This window comes from Myotis nattereri (assembly GCF_964212035.1).
Source record: "Myotis nattereri genome assembly, chromosome: 21".
NCBI lineage: Eukaryota > Metazoa > Chordata > Mammalia > Chiroptera > Vespertilionidae > Myotis > Myotis nattereri.
In genome coordinates, this window is record NC_138097.1 from 10,206,034 (window position 1) to 10,220,100 (window position 14,067).

A 14,067-nucleotide genomic window follows, 5' to 3' on the forward strand; every position below is an offset into this window, starting at 1 on the left:
TAATAAATGCTCTGAGTTATTGCCAAGGCTTCAGATAGCTCAACCAGGATTCTAATAGTAAAGTCCTTGGAAAATAAGTTGTTACATAGGCGACTAACTAGTAATGTACATTACCTTCCTAAAGTCCCATCATCCTCACCTTCTCTCTTCTCCATTCCCATTCCCAGCACCATAGATCATTATAGTACTTCATCAACTCTAAGATGCCATCTACTTTAAGTCTGTTATGTTATGAACTAGTAAGAAAGAAAAAATTCTGCTAATTAAACTGTAACATGGTGCTTTTGTTGAAAATTATTTTGACTTACTCTGCTTGTACATGAAAAATGCATAAAATTAAAGTGAGCTGATTTAGGTACTTGTAAAAATTCACACTCAAAGCCTGACTCTTCCAAATGATTTTTGAGTCAGTTTTCCGTATCTTTGTTTTCCCATGTGTCATTGAGAATGTTAGTGACAACAGCCTTCTTTAGTGTGTTCCATTATTTTCCCATCACTCATTCTGGTTTGGTGGTCGTGTTTTCTTGACAATACTACAGACTGCCAACAGAAGGCTGGACATCTCTCAGTGGCACAAAGGTAACGCTTCATCCACTCTTGGCATCTTCTCTTTTAAGTCGTGGAAAGCATTGGTCGTGGTCTGCAAGAAACTAGAAAATTGTGGTCATTTTCTCAAAAAGAGATATTTCTTTATCAGTGCCAAATGTATCCCCCATTACTCCGTTTCTGGGGTTTTCTGCATTCACAATCACCTTTTCAGTGCTAATCACAGTCTAGTTGTTTTGTAGACATTTTCTGTGGCACGTGAGGAACCGGCCCTGCAGTCCTGCTGTGGCCGTGCCAACAGTGCCAGTGGCTGTGACCAAGTTCTCACGTGCACAGGCGGCAGCAGCCACAGCGCAGCTACCATTCGACCGTCAGCACTTGTAAGACCTCAGCAGTCAAACCGTGACTAAGTGTCTTAGAGTTGATGAAATACAGTATTTTTGTTCCTAGGCTCTTAGTGTAGTTTTCTAACTGGTCTCCTCAACTCCAGATATGAACATGATGTACATTTTAATCTTTCAAAACCTCTGTTAAAATGCCAACAGCTCTCCAGATAAAGTACAAAGTCTATCGGGGATCTGCATTTCTACTTGCCTTTCCCACTTCGTCTTCCACTAACTCCCTCCGTAAACCTTCTAGTCTGTCCCAAAGGTCTGTTCCTTCTCCTCTAAACATAGAAATGATGTGAAAATCGAAGATTTGAAATCCACCCTTTGCTGAAGTCTATATAGGAATTATTACTCCCTCACTCCCACAGCCAGTGCATCAATGACTCCTACAGACCAGCCTCCCAAACGCATCCAAATCCATCTCTTTTTCTTCTCTACTGCTACATCCTCACTGGCTCCCACTGGGCTCCTAGTTTCTGCTCTTTCCCTTATAATCCGTTTTCCATACAGCAGCTAGAGTGATCTTTAAAATGACAGGCTTGTCCGGCTATGAGACCGATGTACCATCTGTGTGCAGAGGACTCAACAGCCTACTTGTTAAAGTCAGATTACCCACTTCACCCCACAGACAGAAAGACTAAAGGAAGAATGGGTTCGGGTTGGGGGGGTGTAACATTTCAGTTACGGGCCCAGCTGTTTTGGCTCAGTGGATAGAGCGTTGGCCTGCAGAATGAAGGGTCCCAGGTTCAGTTCTGGTCAAGAGCACATGCCCGGGTTGCAGGCTCGATCCCCAGTAGGGGGCGTGCAGGAGGCAGCCGATCAATGACTCTCATCATTGATGTTTCTAGCTCTCTCCCCCTCTCCCTTCCTCTCTGCAATTAATAAAAATATATTTTTTTAAAAAATTCTTGTTTAAAAAAAAAGAATTCAGTTACGGTCTTTTTGAGTTGGACATACAAGTCTGGCGTGCACGGGAGAAGTCAGAGCTGGAAACATGACTGGACATTCTCCTAAATAGTCTTTATTGTGCGAAGACAGCAAAGTCTGCTTAAACTCTGAGGCACAGCGCACAGGTCCTCTCCGGTTACCCCGGTTACTCCATGTCTATTGATCTCCCTCCCTCTCAGCCCTGACTTAACACACCTTTGCTGCTGGAATTGGAGGATGGGCTCCTACCCTCTGGGCCTGTCTGCTGCCTCTGTTGGCACCAGCTGCCTTGCAGAAAATTGGCCCATGTGCCCAGCGCTCTGCACTTGGTTGGCACGTAACAGGCATGTGCTGAATGGGTGAATGAGCACAAGTTCAGTGGGTTTTCTGTTGGTGGTAATTTAAATTCCTGCTTTTATGTTCATGCACAGAGTCGTTATCTTCTGATCCTGAGGTTTTGCTTCAAATTGATGGTGTTACTGAAGATAAACTGGAAAAATACGGTGCCGAAGTGATTCCAATATTACAGAAATACGCCGAGTGGACACTGCCAGGTTCAGTATACAGCCAGATATGTGTTTTCTGAAAGCCTGTCTTAATGTTAAGCGATGCATCTCACTGGATTAAATCTCTGTGGTTTCCGGGAGTGTTCATGCTTCCGACACCTTGTCACCCTGACGCTCAAGTGCTCAGGGCACCCTTCAGTGGCATGCCAGCCACCTCTTGCAGGGCACCCTGCGGGATGCCAGCTACCAATCCTGCTACTAGGACCTTTGAGCCCAGAAGTTGCTGGTTCTGTTCAGGCAAATACCTGGGGAACCCATAGGGCTGGTGCAGCTCCCGGGCCTGCCACATCTCACTCTGTGGTCCTTGGCAGGCCACAAATAACTTCTTTGTGCTTCAGTTTCCTTATCTGAGGAAGGAACATGTTATCTGAAAAGCATGTCTAAAGATAAAATGTAAGAGAGGAGTTTAAATATTTTGGAAAAATGAACATGGAATTGAAGTGCTAGATTATCTTATTGTTGTTAGCTGTCAAAAGAATCTGTCCAAGTCAGTGCAGCATTAGCAGATGTTCCCAAGGTTGCATTAGGCCTGTCACAAAGCATCTCTAATTACAAACCCCATCGCTCCTGAGCCATGGAAAGCACTGGCTAAGAGGACATTGAGAGCAAAGGAAGATGTAGGAGACGGGACACGTGCAGAAGTCCTCCTCTAACATACCTCCATGTGATGAGACACAACAGGCCAAGTTCAATGTTTTTCCTGTTTCTGTAAGGATCTCGGTGGGGGTTTCTTTTCTAGGCTAATGGAAATAGTAAACAGGCTGAGAAACAAGTGAGCATGTGTTTCAAGTTCTGTCTGTTCATAATCGTTTTTTATTCATTAACAAAATGCTGCAAAGTAAGGTTTTCATACATTCCTCAGTACAGTCATTACTCCATTAAAGGCCTTAGACGATTGTGACAGTCCCTTGGTGGGAACCTCATGTTTGTTTACCATAGTAACTTGTTGGGAAGGGTTTTTCCCACATGAGACAGGGCTGCTCTGTGGAAGCAGCCAGCCTGGTGATAATTGCTGCCACTATTGAGGGACGGGCTCTGTGCCAAGAGCTTTGTCTACTTTGTATCACTCAGTCCTCACAACACCCATTTCACAGGTGGAAATGGGTGAGGCCTTTTCATATCCCCAAAGTCCCACAGCTGGGATGACAGCGCTCTTTGCCCCAGCTACAGTGCCTTTCTGTGGGAACCAGTGTTGGAGGGACAAGGCCCGTCCTGTCCTTCCTCCGGGCAGCAGGGTAGCCTGAGGGTGAACCAAACCGGCCAGGAAATACCTCCCTTCAGAAAATGGAGGAATGAATTTATCTGGGAAGGTTTCATGTTCCTTCCCTGTGTTGGGATGCCAGTACCTGTGGAAGTTACTATCTTCTTTAAGTGTGTGCTGCCATACAGACCCATTTCCTGCATGGTGTGTGAAATGTGCCAAAATATTATGCAAAGAGGTGTTTTTGTCTTTGAAGAGTAAAATATGGCCTGGAAGTTTCTGACACTCATTTACTAAATAACTGATGTTCAGAAGTAAGGTACAGAGCATAGTTTATGTTTCTCTTATATCGGGTTATTTTTTCAGCATATGTAAATTGACAAATAAAATTTATCTTTTATGTAGCACATTATACTTTTAAAAGTGCTTAACAGGATTAACTGCCCAAATAGTAACGGGCGTAGGTCATACACATAGAGTAGGAGCTAAACCTGAGGTCTCTAGTTGAGTTAAAGAGAATCACAGATTTTTTTTTTTAATATATATTTTTATTGATTTCAAAGAGGAAAGGAGGGGAGAGAGAGATAGAAACATCAATGATGAGAGAGAATCATTGATCAGCTACCTCCTGCACGCCCCACACTAGGGATCAAGCTTGCAACCTGGGCATATGCCCCAACCGGGAATCAAACTGTGACCTCCTGGTTCATAGGTCAATGCTCAACCACAGCCACACTGGCCAGGCTCACAGATTCTTTTTTTTTTTTTTTTTTAATGAATTCTTAGCCTCTGTCTTTAAAAAATTAATTGCCATTGAGCACTTTGGGGCTTCATGAAATAATAAAAAAAAAAAGTTCAGTTCCTGCGGAATTGTCAAACCCAGGTGGCAAGAAGACACCAGGAAAGCAGGTAGGTGTCAGCTGAACTGCGTGTGTTGTGCGTCTCCGTGTAAACGAACGACGCTGGGACCAGCAGGCATCACCAGTAAATGTCTGCGTTGTCCGTTTGCAGTTGAGGACAGCTCCCCACAGATGAGCCCATCGAGCAGCAGAAGCGCTAGGAATGGCTCGGAGGAGTGCGATGAGGAAACACCTATATCCTCTCACTACTTTGCAAATAAAACCAAAAATGAAAGAAAGCGGAAAAGGATGCCAGCCTGCCAAAGGTCTAAAAGGAGAAGAACTGGTGGTGATTTCAAGACAAAAGGGTAAGTTCTGCAACCCAGGGCATAAGGGAGAAAAGTATAAAAGTGCAACTGGTTTGGTTTTCTTTGAATCATTTATTAAAATAAACCATTAAGTGTTGCTTGATTCAACATTTGCTTTAGCTTTCATTTTATGTATTTATTTTTTAACATATTTTTATTGATTTCAGAGAGGAAGGTAGAGGGAGCGAGAGATAGAAACATCAATGATGAGAGAGAATCATTGATCGGCTGCCTCCTGCACGCCCCTGACTGAGGATCGAGCCAGCAACCTGGGCATGTGCCCTAATTGGGAATCAAACCACAACCTCCTGGTTCATAGGTCAACACTTAACCACTGAGCCGTGCTGGCTGGGCTGCTTCAGTTTTTAAAAATAATCTACTCCTGAGTTGATTATCACTAAAATTTTCTAGTTTGTAAAAACTCCAATTTTGACTTAGAAAAAATTTTTTTTATAATTGCTCTTCTTAAGAGTCTTTTCCACTTAAAATACTATAAATCATATACTAGCTGAATAAACAGAAGCTTTTGTTTCCTCCTTACTTTCATGATTCTGTCAGTACTTGCTGTACTTGTATTGCCGCAGATCTGCGGGCCTCCACTTGGAGGCCCTGCACACTCCCTGCCATTCATCCAAACCTGGGAAAGCCACCCTCCCAGTCTGCAGGGCAGCAGGGCAGAGTCCACAACAGGAAAATCAAAAGCTCAGGCAAGCCAGGCTCCAGAGACTGCTCAAATGGCTTCCATCCTCCCTTTCCTACACGTGCCTACCCCCGGGCTGGGACTCACCTGCTGTGGGCGCTGTTAGCACGCCCAGGGGGAACAAAGGTAGTATTGTCAGGTGCTGGGTGATGATCTGGGCAGCGTCCATATTTCTTCATCATTGCACTGCTTCACACAGCCCCTCTCCCTGTCTTCTGCAAGGACACTCTCTGTCCTCACCAGGAAAGTAAGGTCTGGCAAGATCGTGACCATCCCAGCAGCCTGGATGACCGCCTCCCAGATAACTGCATATTGTCACCGAGATGCTTACAGAAAAGGGAAGAAGTCCATAGTAAATTTCTGCAAGCTGTTGTGTTTTTTCTTTTGCAGTTTTTTGTAACTCTCTTCCTTCTGGGTAATAAAAAAAAATTTTTTTTGAGTGAGGGAAGAAAGGGGAAGGCAAATGTTACCAAATTGTCACTTTCTTGTTAAGTCCATAAACAAACATCTTGCATGTGCTAATTCTTCTGCCAGGATACAGGAATTAAAAGCATTAGTAAATGTTAGTTTAATTTTGTGGTTTTTAATGCTCAAGTGACCAGCAGATGTTCTTCGGTGGGGACATTTTATTTTCTTCATTTATTCCTTGTTTTGGGAAATAGTCATTTCCTCAGGAGCCCACACAGAGTAAGAGTCCTTAAAAGGCATGTGGTCCAGTCCCCTGGAGGCTATGATGAGGGAACTAAGGCCTGGCCTGGGGAAGGAACTTCTGCAAGGCTGACCCAGCCTGGTCTCAATTTTACAGCTACCACTTGGACAGTGGCCCGCCCACACCTGCCCAGAGCATTATTTTTTTTTTAATCCTAACCCGAGGATATTTTTCCATTGATTTTTTTTTAAGAGAGAGTGGAAGAGAGAGGGAAAGACAGAAAGAAATATCAATGTGAGAGAAACACATTGACTGGTTGCCTCCTGCACCAAACTGCACGAGCCCAGACCAGGGTCCGGGCCGGAGAGGACCTGCAACCGAGGTACAGTATGCCCTTGACCAGAATCGAACCTGGGACTTCTTGGTTCTCAGGCCGACGCTCTATCCACTGCACCAAACCAGCTAGGGCCCAGAGCATTTTCATTTCTGCATGTAGTCCCTGGAAAGTCCTTATGGCTATGATTTCATTTTTACTTGTTAGAACAAAGCAAACCATATTTTAAGTGTTCATTGCCATTGGCTCCCTTAGTCCGTTTTCACAGCTTTTGTCTGTAAGAGGGAAGCACTTTGCCGTGTGGCCTAGACCCTGATCTAACCGGAAGTCGGAAAGCTCAGTCAGTCCCAAAGCCAGTCCCAGTTTTGATGCTGGTTTTTAATGGGCCTGTGTGTCTCTGATGGGATTCTTCTCTGATCCCTGCGCCTAAAACCAGTCCGTTTTGTGACTTTCTTTTACCTTTGTCACAGCCGCTTTGTGTCTGTGCTTCATTCTCCTCGTTTCCCCAGAGCCTCTCTGAAAGATTCCTCCGGTTCCACTCCTCACCTGGTTGAGAGTCTGCACAATGGCAGAACAAACATGGCTCTTTGCCAGGGTCCTTACCTCTCCACCCTACCGGAACCTTACCACTTGGGAATAACACACAATGAACGAATTTTGTTCCCAAGTTGTGTTGCCAGCTCTAAGTGGGAGTAAAATGGATGGCCTGGGTGAGATGGAGGCTGCTGTTGGCAGATTCAGTCTGTAAATCAACAGAAACAGCAGGTTTTTGCTCTGGACTTAGTATCTCAGCAGGAAATCTGCATAGGGAAATTCAGGCTGCTGCTCAGCCGGGTTGCACATCTTTGCCAGTTCTGTGGCCATACTGCCCTGGAGCAAGAGTTGAACAATGTTGAAAAACCACTCTTGACCTAGTCCCACCAGCATGTCATTACCACAGACCAGTGGCCCCCGAATTCAGAGATGGGAGGCCGCTTGCCAGCCCCAATGCTGTGGAATTCGTGTTGGGCATGAATTCAGCCTGGTTACAAAGCAGCAGGAAATACTTGTGTAAGAAAAAGGCTTCTATAGAGAATGCTGCCGGCTGTTATCCTTGTAAACATACAGCCCTGTGGGGTTTTATTTGTTTATTATTTTACATTTTATTGGGGGTGGGAAGGAGGAAAGAATAGCTATCACCTTCAGGCCAGTGAGGGAAGTGAAGTGCTTGAAGGACTTTGTAATAGGCTGTGGCAAGGGCTTCTTCCCTGACTGTGAAGGCAGCGAGTGGGAGGTACAAGAACACAGACCTGGGAGTGCAGGCAATCCAGCAAGCTGCCGGCGACGTGGCGGTGACAGAGACGTGCCAGACCCGAGCCCTCGCAGGCCTCCCCCGGGAACCACATCTGCAGCCTTCCCCTGGCTGGGGCTGGGCAGGAAGGGGCTCAGCTCTGCTCCGCCCCCATCTCCGTGCACGCAGCCACCTTCTCTGGACTGTGCAAGCACAGTCATTCCAGAGTATTGTCCAGGCATTTGGGGCCTTAAAACAAGGTGCCCATACTTTCTTTATTCGATTAGAGTAGATCTGGGCTCTGTTGTCCCAAGGGAGGGGTCCGATTATCAGCTATGAAAGGTGTAGGTGGAGCGAGGGCACATGATTTGGCCTCAAGTCACAGAATTCAGGAACAGTCCTTGACATTTTAGGGAGATAAATTCGTCTGAAGAACAGCAGTCCTTTCCTCCTTGAATTGCAAAGGAAGCTGACCTTACCCAGGGGGGTTACAGGCAGAGAAACAGGTCAGACCAAAGAAAACCATGGGTTATGTAGCTCTTTCAGGTTAAGAGGAAAAAATGACTGTTTTGGGGGGTTTTATATAACATTTCAATTTTCTTTGTAACATTTTAGGAGATCCACCACGTGCAGAAGGATATCTCCTAAAACTAAATCCTCCAGCATCCCCGGGCCAACATCAACTGCACGTGGTTCTCAGGCGGCAGCAGGAATCAGTAGAAAATTGGGGATTATGGCTCCACCAAAGCCTGTGAACAGACCGTTCCTCAGGCCGACATATGCATTTTCCTAACAACCAAATCTCAATGTACAGCGATCTTGTTTCTTGTTTGTCAGCATCTGACCATCTGTGAATATAAAGCTGTTACTTTTGTTATGCCATTTGTAATTTTTACCCGTATCTATTAATGCTTAAATAAATGCTTGGGGTGACAGTTCTATTTTTAAAGTAAACATTTTCTTTTGAATAAGCATGATTTGCTGCCACTGCAAGCCTTGTGGCTGCTGATTCTGAGAATGTCTGAAGCAGCAGCTGAATCATCTCAGTGAGAGAAATTCCAAGCACGCGTGAAACACAGAAGCCGGAGGAAAAGACACGCATGGGACGTTGTAAAACTGTCTGTAGAGGCGTAAGCAGAATTAGAAGACAGGCAGAAAATAGGGGGAAAAATATGACAAAGGAGTAGTATCTGCAATATACAAAGAGCACCTATAAATCATTAAGAAAAGACAGACCAGTAGAAAAAAGGGTGTGAATAGGCTCTTCTCAGAAGAAGAAATAAAAACGGCCCACAAACATGTGGAAAACGCTCAATCTGCCTCGTTAAAAATATGAAGTAACACAGTGAGGTGCCATTGCGTTTTGCCCATCGAATTGTCAGCGTTGAATAATATCCCAACATCTGGGAACAACAAGAAAACGGTCAGACACCCTGTTGGTGAGAATATGTTCAATGTCGGTGTCATCCTTCGGTACTAGGGGGCCTTACCCTGTAAGACCCTTCACGAATAGGCTGGTTGGCCAGAAAGTCTTAAAGTTGAATTTGGGCACCTCTTATTGGAGCTCCAGTTTTTGGAGAAATCTTGTTTCTGAGCTGTAAGGAATTTTGGTGTCCCACTTCTTGACCTCAGTCAAGAGGGTAGAGCTGGGGAGGTCCTGGCTGGGCCACAGGTGTTAAGGGCAGAGTGGCTGGAAGCCTTGTGGCCTCCGCCTGGAGACGGGGTATGGGGGTAGACCCTGCTCCCACTCTGAGGGACCACCCTTTGGAGCTGCACACCTACTGACTGCCACCTGGGACCTTAGTGTGACGCATTTAACGGAGGAGACTGGACAGGAGTCCGCTAGGGGCTGTGCGCTGTTACCTCTGGGTGCTTCCCAGAGCTGACGTTTTTCGAGAAACCAACCTTCCAGCAAGTCCTGGCAAGTGGCCAGAGAACCTTCTTGGAGTGAGGAAAGGAAATGGAGGGCAGAGTAGCCAGTAGACGAGGCTGCTGGGACAGTGCCGCCCGGGTGAGGCCACCGTGCAGAGTTGGCAGTGCCCAAGGACATCTGGCAGGAGGTCAGACCCTTCCACCGACAGGAGTGCTGGCTTTGAGGGGTCAGGCAGCCCCTGCACAGAGCTAGTGTCACAGATGTTGAGTCACTCCCCGGCTCTGACCTCATTTGTTTGTTCCTGTATTGAGGACCTATCTGCCGGGACAGTGGAGACTCCCAGCCCCTCAGGAGTGTCCACTCCGCCTCTAGGGGCTCCCAGGCAACGGGAAGATGGGTAAGGGCAGTGCCATGGGAGCCCCAAGTGACAGAGTGTAGAGGCTTTGAGCAGCCAGCACTGTCACCTCCATCTTTTATCATATCCCCGAGGCTAGAGCTAACTCGTCCCCACCCTCCAGCAGGAATCTGAGGCCTGGAGACCTTTGACCTTTGACCAGAATCAAATGGCAGAGCCAAGTCCAACACCCAGCTCTTTTTAAAAATTTCTGGGTTGGAACAGGCTCTTCAGTTCCTGCGGGCACAGAAAATACAGATCCCCTGGAGAACGTGTCTGCGTCCACTCCGGGCAATCGCAGGAAGACCGACGCGCACTGCCTTGCCCCGACCAAAACCCAGGCCTCTGGCAACCGCAAAGATGGTGACCACAAAGCCGCTCCAGGCTGGGCCCTGGTCAGGGCCCTCTATGGGTGCAGAGGTCACCACCTGGGAAGAGGGGCGGGGCCAAGTCCACCCGGGGCTTCCAGCCGAGGGCGGTTCACTGGCCCACCCTCCTCATCCCTCTGGAACTCCCTGGGAGGACTGGAATCTGACTCCAGCTACATACACCCTCTCCCCCCACCGCAACTCACTCTCGAGAATTGACGGGTCCTTGCTTTTAACCCCAGGGACAGGGGACCCACTGCCTCACGGGAAGAGGAGAACCATGGAGAGCCTACTCCATGCCAAGGGCTGTTCTAGGAACTTTCACATAATTCACTCTTTTTATCTCTCTTCCCCTCACCCCCCAACAGCTCTGGGAGGCAAGCACAGGATATTGGCCTTTTTGGGGGTTTTCTTGCAAAAAATTCAGAGAGGTTATGTAATGGCCCATGCCCACACAGCTAGGAAGCAGTGGTAAGTAGGGTGACCTACATCCCGGTTTGCCCTGCAATGTCCCAGTTTACATCTGCTGCCCTGGTGTGACAGTTAAGGCAGGGCCTTTTCATTCGCGGAAGTCCTCAGTTTGGACAATATAAGGAATCCAAGCCAACCCGCTCTCCCACCCCCATTTTCCCATCCAGAGCCCCAGGGGCCCTCCGCTCAGCACTGTAGGCCCCTGGGGCAAGCTTCAGAATTCTCCCGCCCTGCTGAGCTGCGGTTTTTCCCCAGAAGAGGAAGCGGGGGGCTGTGGTCCAGGTCCCCTTGCTCTTAAGAAACTGCTGCTTCTCCTCCCACAGCTGGGAGCTCCTCAGAGGCCTGCCCTGTCCTTGGGAGGCTCCCCGAGCCCTAGCCCGGACTCCCCAGCTCTAAGCAGCAGCCGTGGGGTTCACCGAGCCCCGGGCTCCGGGCCCCCTCCATGGCGGCCAGGGTGGAATCCACTAGATGCTCCTCCGTGCAGCAGCCACGGCCTCTTGTGGCCTCACAGGGTTCAGAGAGGCCGGCTAGTGGGATGTCCTCGGAGACCCACTGGCTGAGCCGGCCCCGCTAGGGGCTCCAGGCCCTGGGCTCAGCCCCTGGTTGCTGCGAGGCAAAGATTCCATTTCTGCATCTGGGCAGGGCAGCACCACAGTCGCTAGGATAAAGTTAGCCTTTAGAAAGCCCTCATTTCCCTGCTCTTCCCAGCCCACAACAGCTGTCCTCTGCGAGACCCGTGCTCTCTGTTGGCAGGAGAGGAAGGAGGGAGGGGACACACTCCCAGTCACTGCAGAGAGGACAGGACAAGAAGGTAGAACCCCCAGGAGAGGAGGCGCCCCCCAGGCAGGGATGAGGGCCAGAGGCTGGGTCCCCGTGGCCTGCAGGTGTGGCAGATGGGGTGTTGGCATCATCACAGCTTGGTCCTACCTCCCACAGAAGATTCAGTGGCCTGATGGCCCCTAGGTCTAGACCTGCTCAGGATGCAGTTCAGCCCCGCTGTCTGTCCCTGTGGGTCCCCACACAGGCCGCAGGCATCCCTCAGCCTGCCCTGGGCCCCCGTACTCGGTCTCTGCCAGAAGCCTTGAGGCCCCTGGATGGTCAGACCCTGGTGGAGCTGGCAGGTCCCTGCCTCCCATGGGGACCCTTCGTGGGACAGAGAACAGCCAGGAACCTCAGTGGTGACCTTCACTGCAGTCAGAGAGGAGCTGAAGAGCTTCTGTTAACAGACTTTGAAATCTCCACCTGCCCTTGCTGGTCTGACTCAGTGAATAGAGCGTCGGCCTGCGGACTGAAGGGTCCCAGGTCCCAGGCTCGATCCCCACTGTGGGGCGTGCAGGAGGCAGCCGATCGATGATTCTCTCTCCTCATTGCTGTTTCTACCTCTCCCTCTCTGAAACCAATTTTTAAAAAAACTTTTTTTTTTTTTTTTAAAGAAATCTCAACCTGGAAGGAAGCCCTTCTGAGAAACAGACCTATGGCTGGAGTCTCGCTCGCACCCAGCACCCCCAGGCCTTCTCAGCGAGCGGCCGTGAGCCTTTCGTGACCCGGGAGGCAGTAACCCTGTAACCTCAAGACAGAAGCGTGAGTGTCTGCGGCGGCCGTGGTTTAACAGTTCGTGCCAGACACAGGCCGCCCACGTGAGCCCCACTGCGACTCGCCGCCTGCATGACTGCACGCGCGCTGTGAGCAGACACCACGCGCCGCCTGTCCCCAACGTTCCCAGCACCCAGCCCAGCGACCCTGCTCCTTCCGAACTAGCTGAGTGATCTTTGCAAGCTCAGGCCTCTGAGCCTCAATGTCTCATCCGTACAATGAACGTCATGCCAGGTCCCTGCCTCCCAACGTGGTTGTGAGCACTCTTTTGGCCCATCAACAGTTGGTGGCCAGGACACGGAGACCCAGGCATAGCCCTGGTCCTCGGTGAGGTCACAGTCAGCGAGGGCAACAGCCAATGCTCTAACCCCCCGGGAGAAGAACAGAAGCGATATCGGGGAGTTGGGGTGCAGTGGGAGCCCCCAGTTGAGACCCAGTCCAGTCTGGGAGTTACAGGAAGTGAAGTTGGAGCCTTGAAGAGTGGGGACGAGTTGAGAACAAGAGGAGACTTTAGTCAAAAGGGAAGTGCAGAGATAAAGGGCTGGAGGTAGAAGGGAGCAGGGCCTGTGAGGGGACCGCCTAGAGCAGTGGTCGGCAAACTCATTAGTCAACAGAGCCAAATATCAACAGTACAACAATTGAAATTTCTTTTGAGAGCCACATTTTTTAAACTTAAACTATACAGGTAGGTACATTGTTATTAACTTAATTAGGGTGCTCCTAAGGCTTAGGAAGAGCCACACTCAAGGGGCCAAAGAGCCTCATGTGGCTCGCGAGCCGCAGTTTGCCGACCACTGGCCTAGGGATTAGGACAGGCTGGAGGGGGCAGATGAGCCTGTGGAATTGCTCCCAGCTGAGGAATGTGGACTGGTCCCCAGGGGAGGCCCCAAAACAGGAGAGACAAGGTCTGATCTGAGCAATTAGAAAAATTGCTCTGACCCAGGGTCACAAAGGGATTGAAGAGGGTGGGGCTGGATGCCTGCAAGCGGGCAGCAGGCTCTCATTTGTCCAGCGGGAGTCCTAGCAGCCTTCAGGGTAACAGGTGACAGGAATGGACAGAGCCCACTGGCCCGGGAGGGGAGATGGGGGAGGGTGGGGCTGTCTCATGCTTTGAAGACACCCCAAGAGATGATGTTCCTCATCTGAGACCAGCAGTCCCTGTCCCTCCCAGTCAGGAGAACGCTCTGTTGCCTGAGTGGGGGGCCCTGCTCCAGGTCCTATCTCAGCCCCCTGGACAGAGGATCTCCTACAGTGCATGGAGTGCACATGCACGCGTTCACTGCCTCCACGCTTGGCAAGTAATTTCTCAACTGCACACTTCCCCCCACACCCCAAAGCTAACTCTGTAACAATTTATTTTTATTTTATTTTTTTAAATATATTTTATTGATTTTTCACAGAGAGGAAGGGAGAGAGATAGAGAGTTAGAAACATCGATGAGAGAGAAACATCGATCAGCCGCCTCCTGCACATCTCCCACTGGGGATGTGCCCGCAACCCAGGTACATGCCCTTGACCGGGACCTTTCAGTCCATAGGCCGACGCTCTATCCACTGAGCCAAACCGGTTTTGGCAACAA

At 49.2% G+C, this 14,067-nt stretch overlaps 2 protein-coding genes across 2 annotated transcripts in view; both read left to right on the forward strand.

Annotated features, from left to right (window-relative positions):
- The window catches only part of BLM (BLM RecQ like helicase), a 74,124-nt gene extending 65,394 nt beyond the window's left edge, over positions 1–8,730 (forward strand). The window contains exons 20-22 of the mRNA XM_081114736.1: positions 2,294–2,416; positions 4,641–4,836; positions 8,405–8,730. Coding sequence (XP_080970862.1) covers positions 2,294–2,416; positions 4,641–4,836; positions 8,405–8,582 — 497 coding nt within the window. The 3' untranslated portion in view covers positions 8,583–8,730. The remainder of the gene's footprint in view (positions 1–2,293; positions 2,417–4,640; positions 4,837–8,404) is intronic.
- CRTC3 (CREB regulated transcription coactivator 3) overlaps positions 1–14,067 on the forward strand; it is a gene marked incomplete at its 5' end in the record, with an annotated part of 1,283,408 nt that overhangs the window by 206,535 nt on the left and 1,062,806 nt on the right. The window lies entirely within an intron of this gene.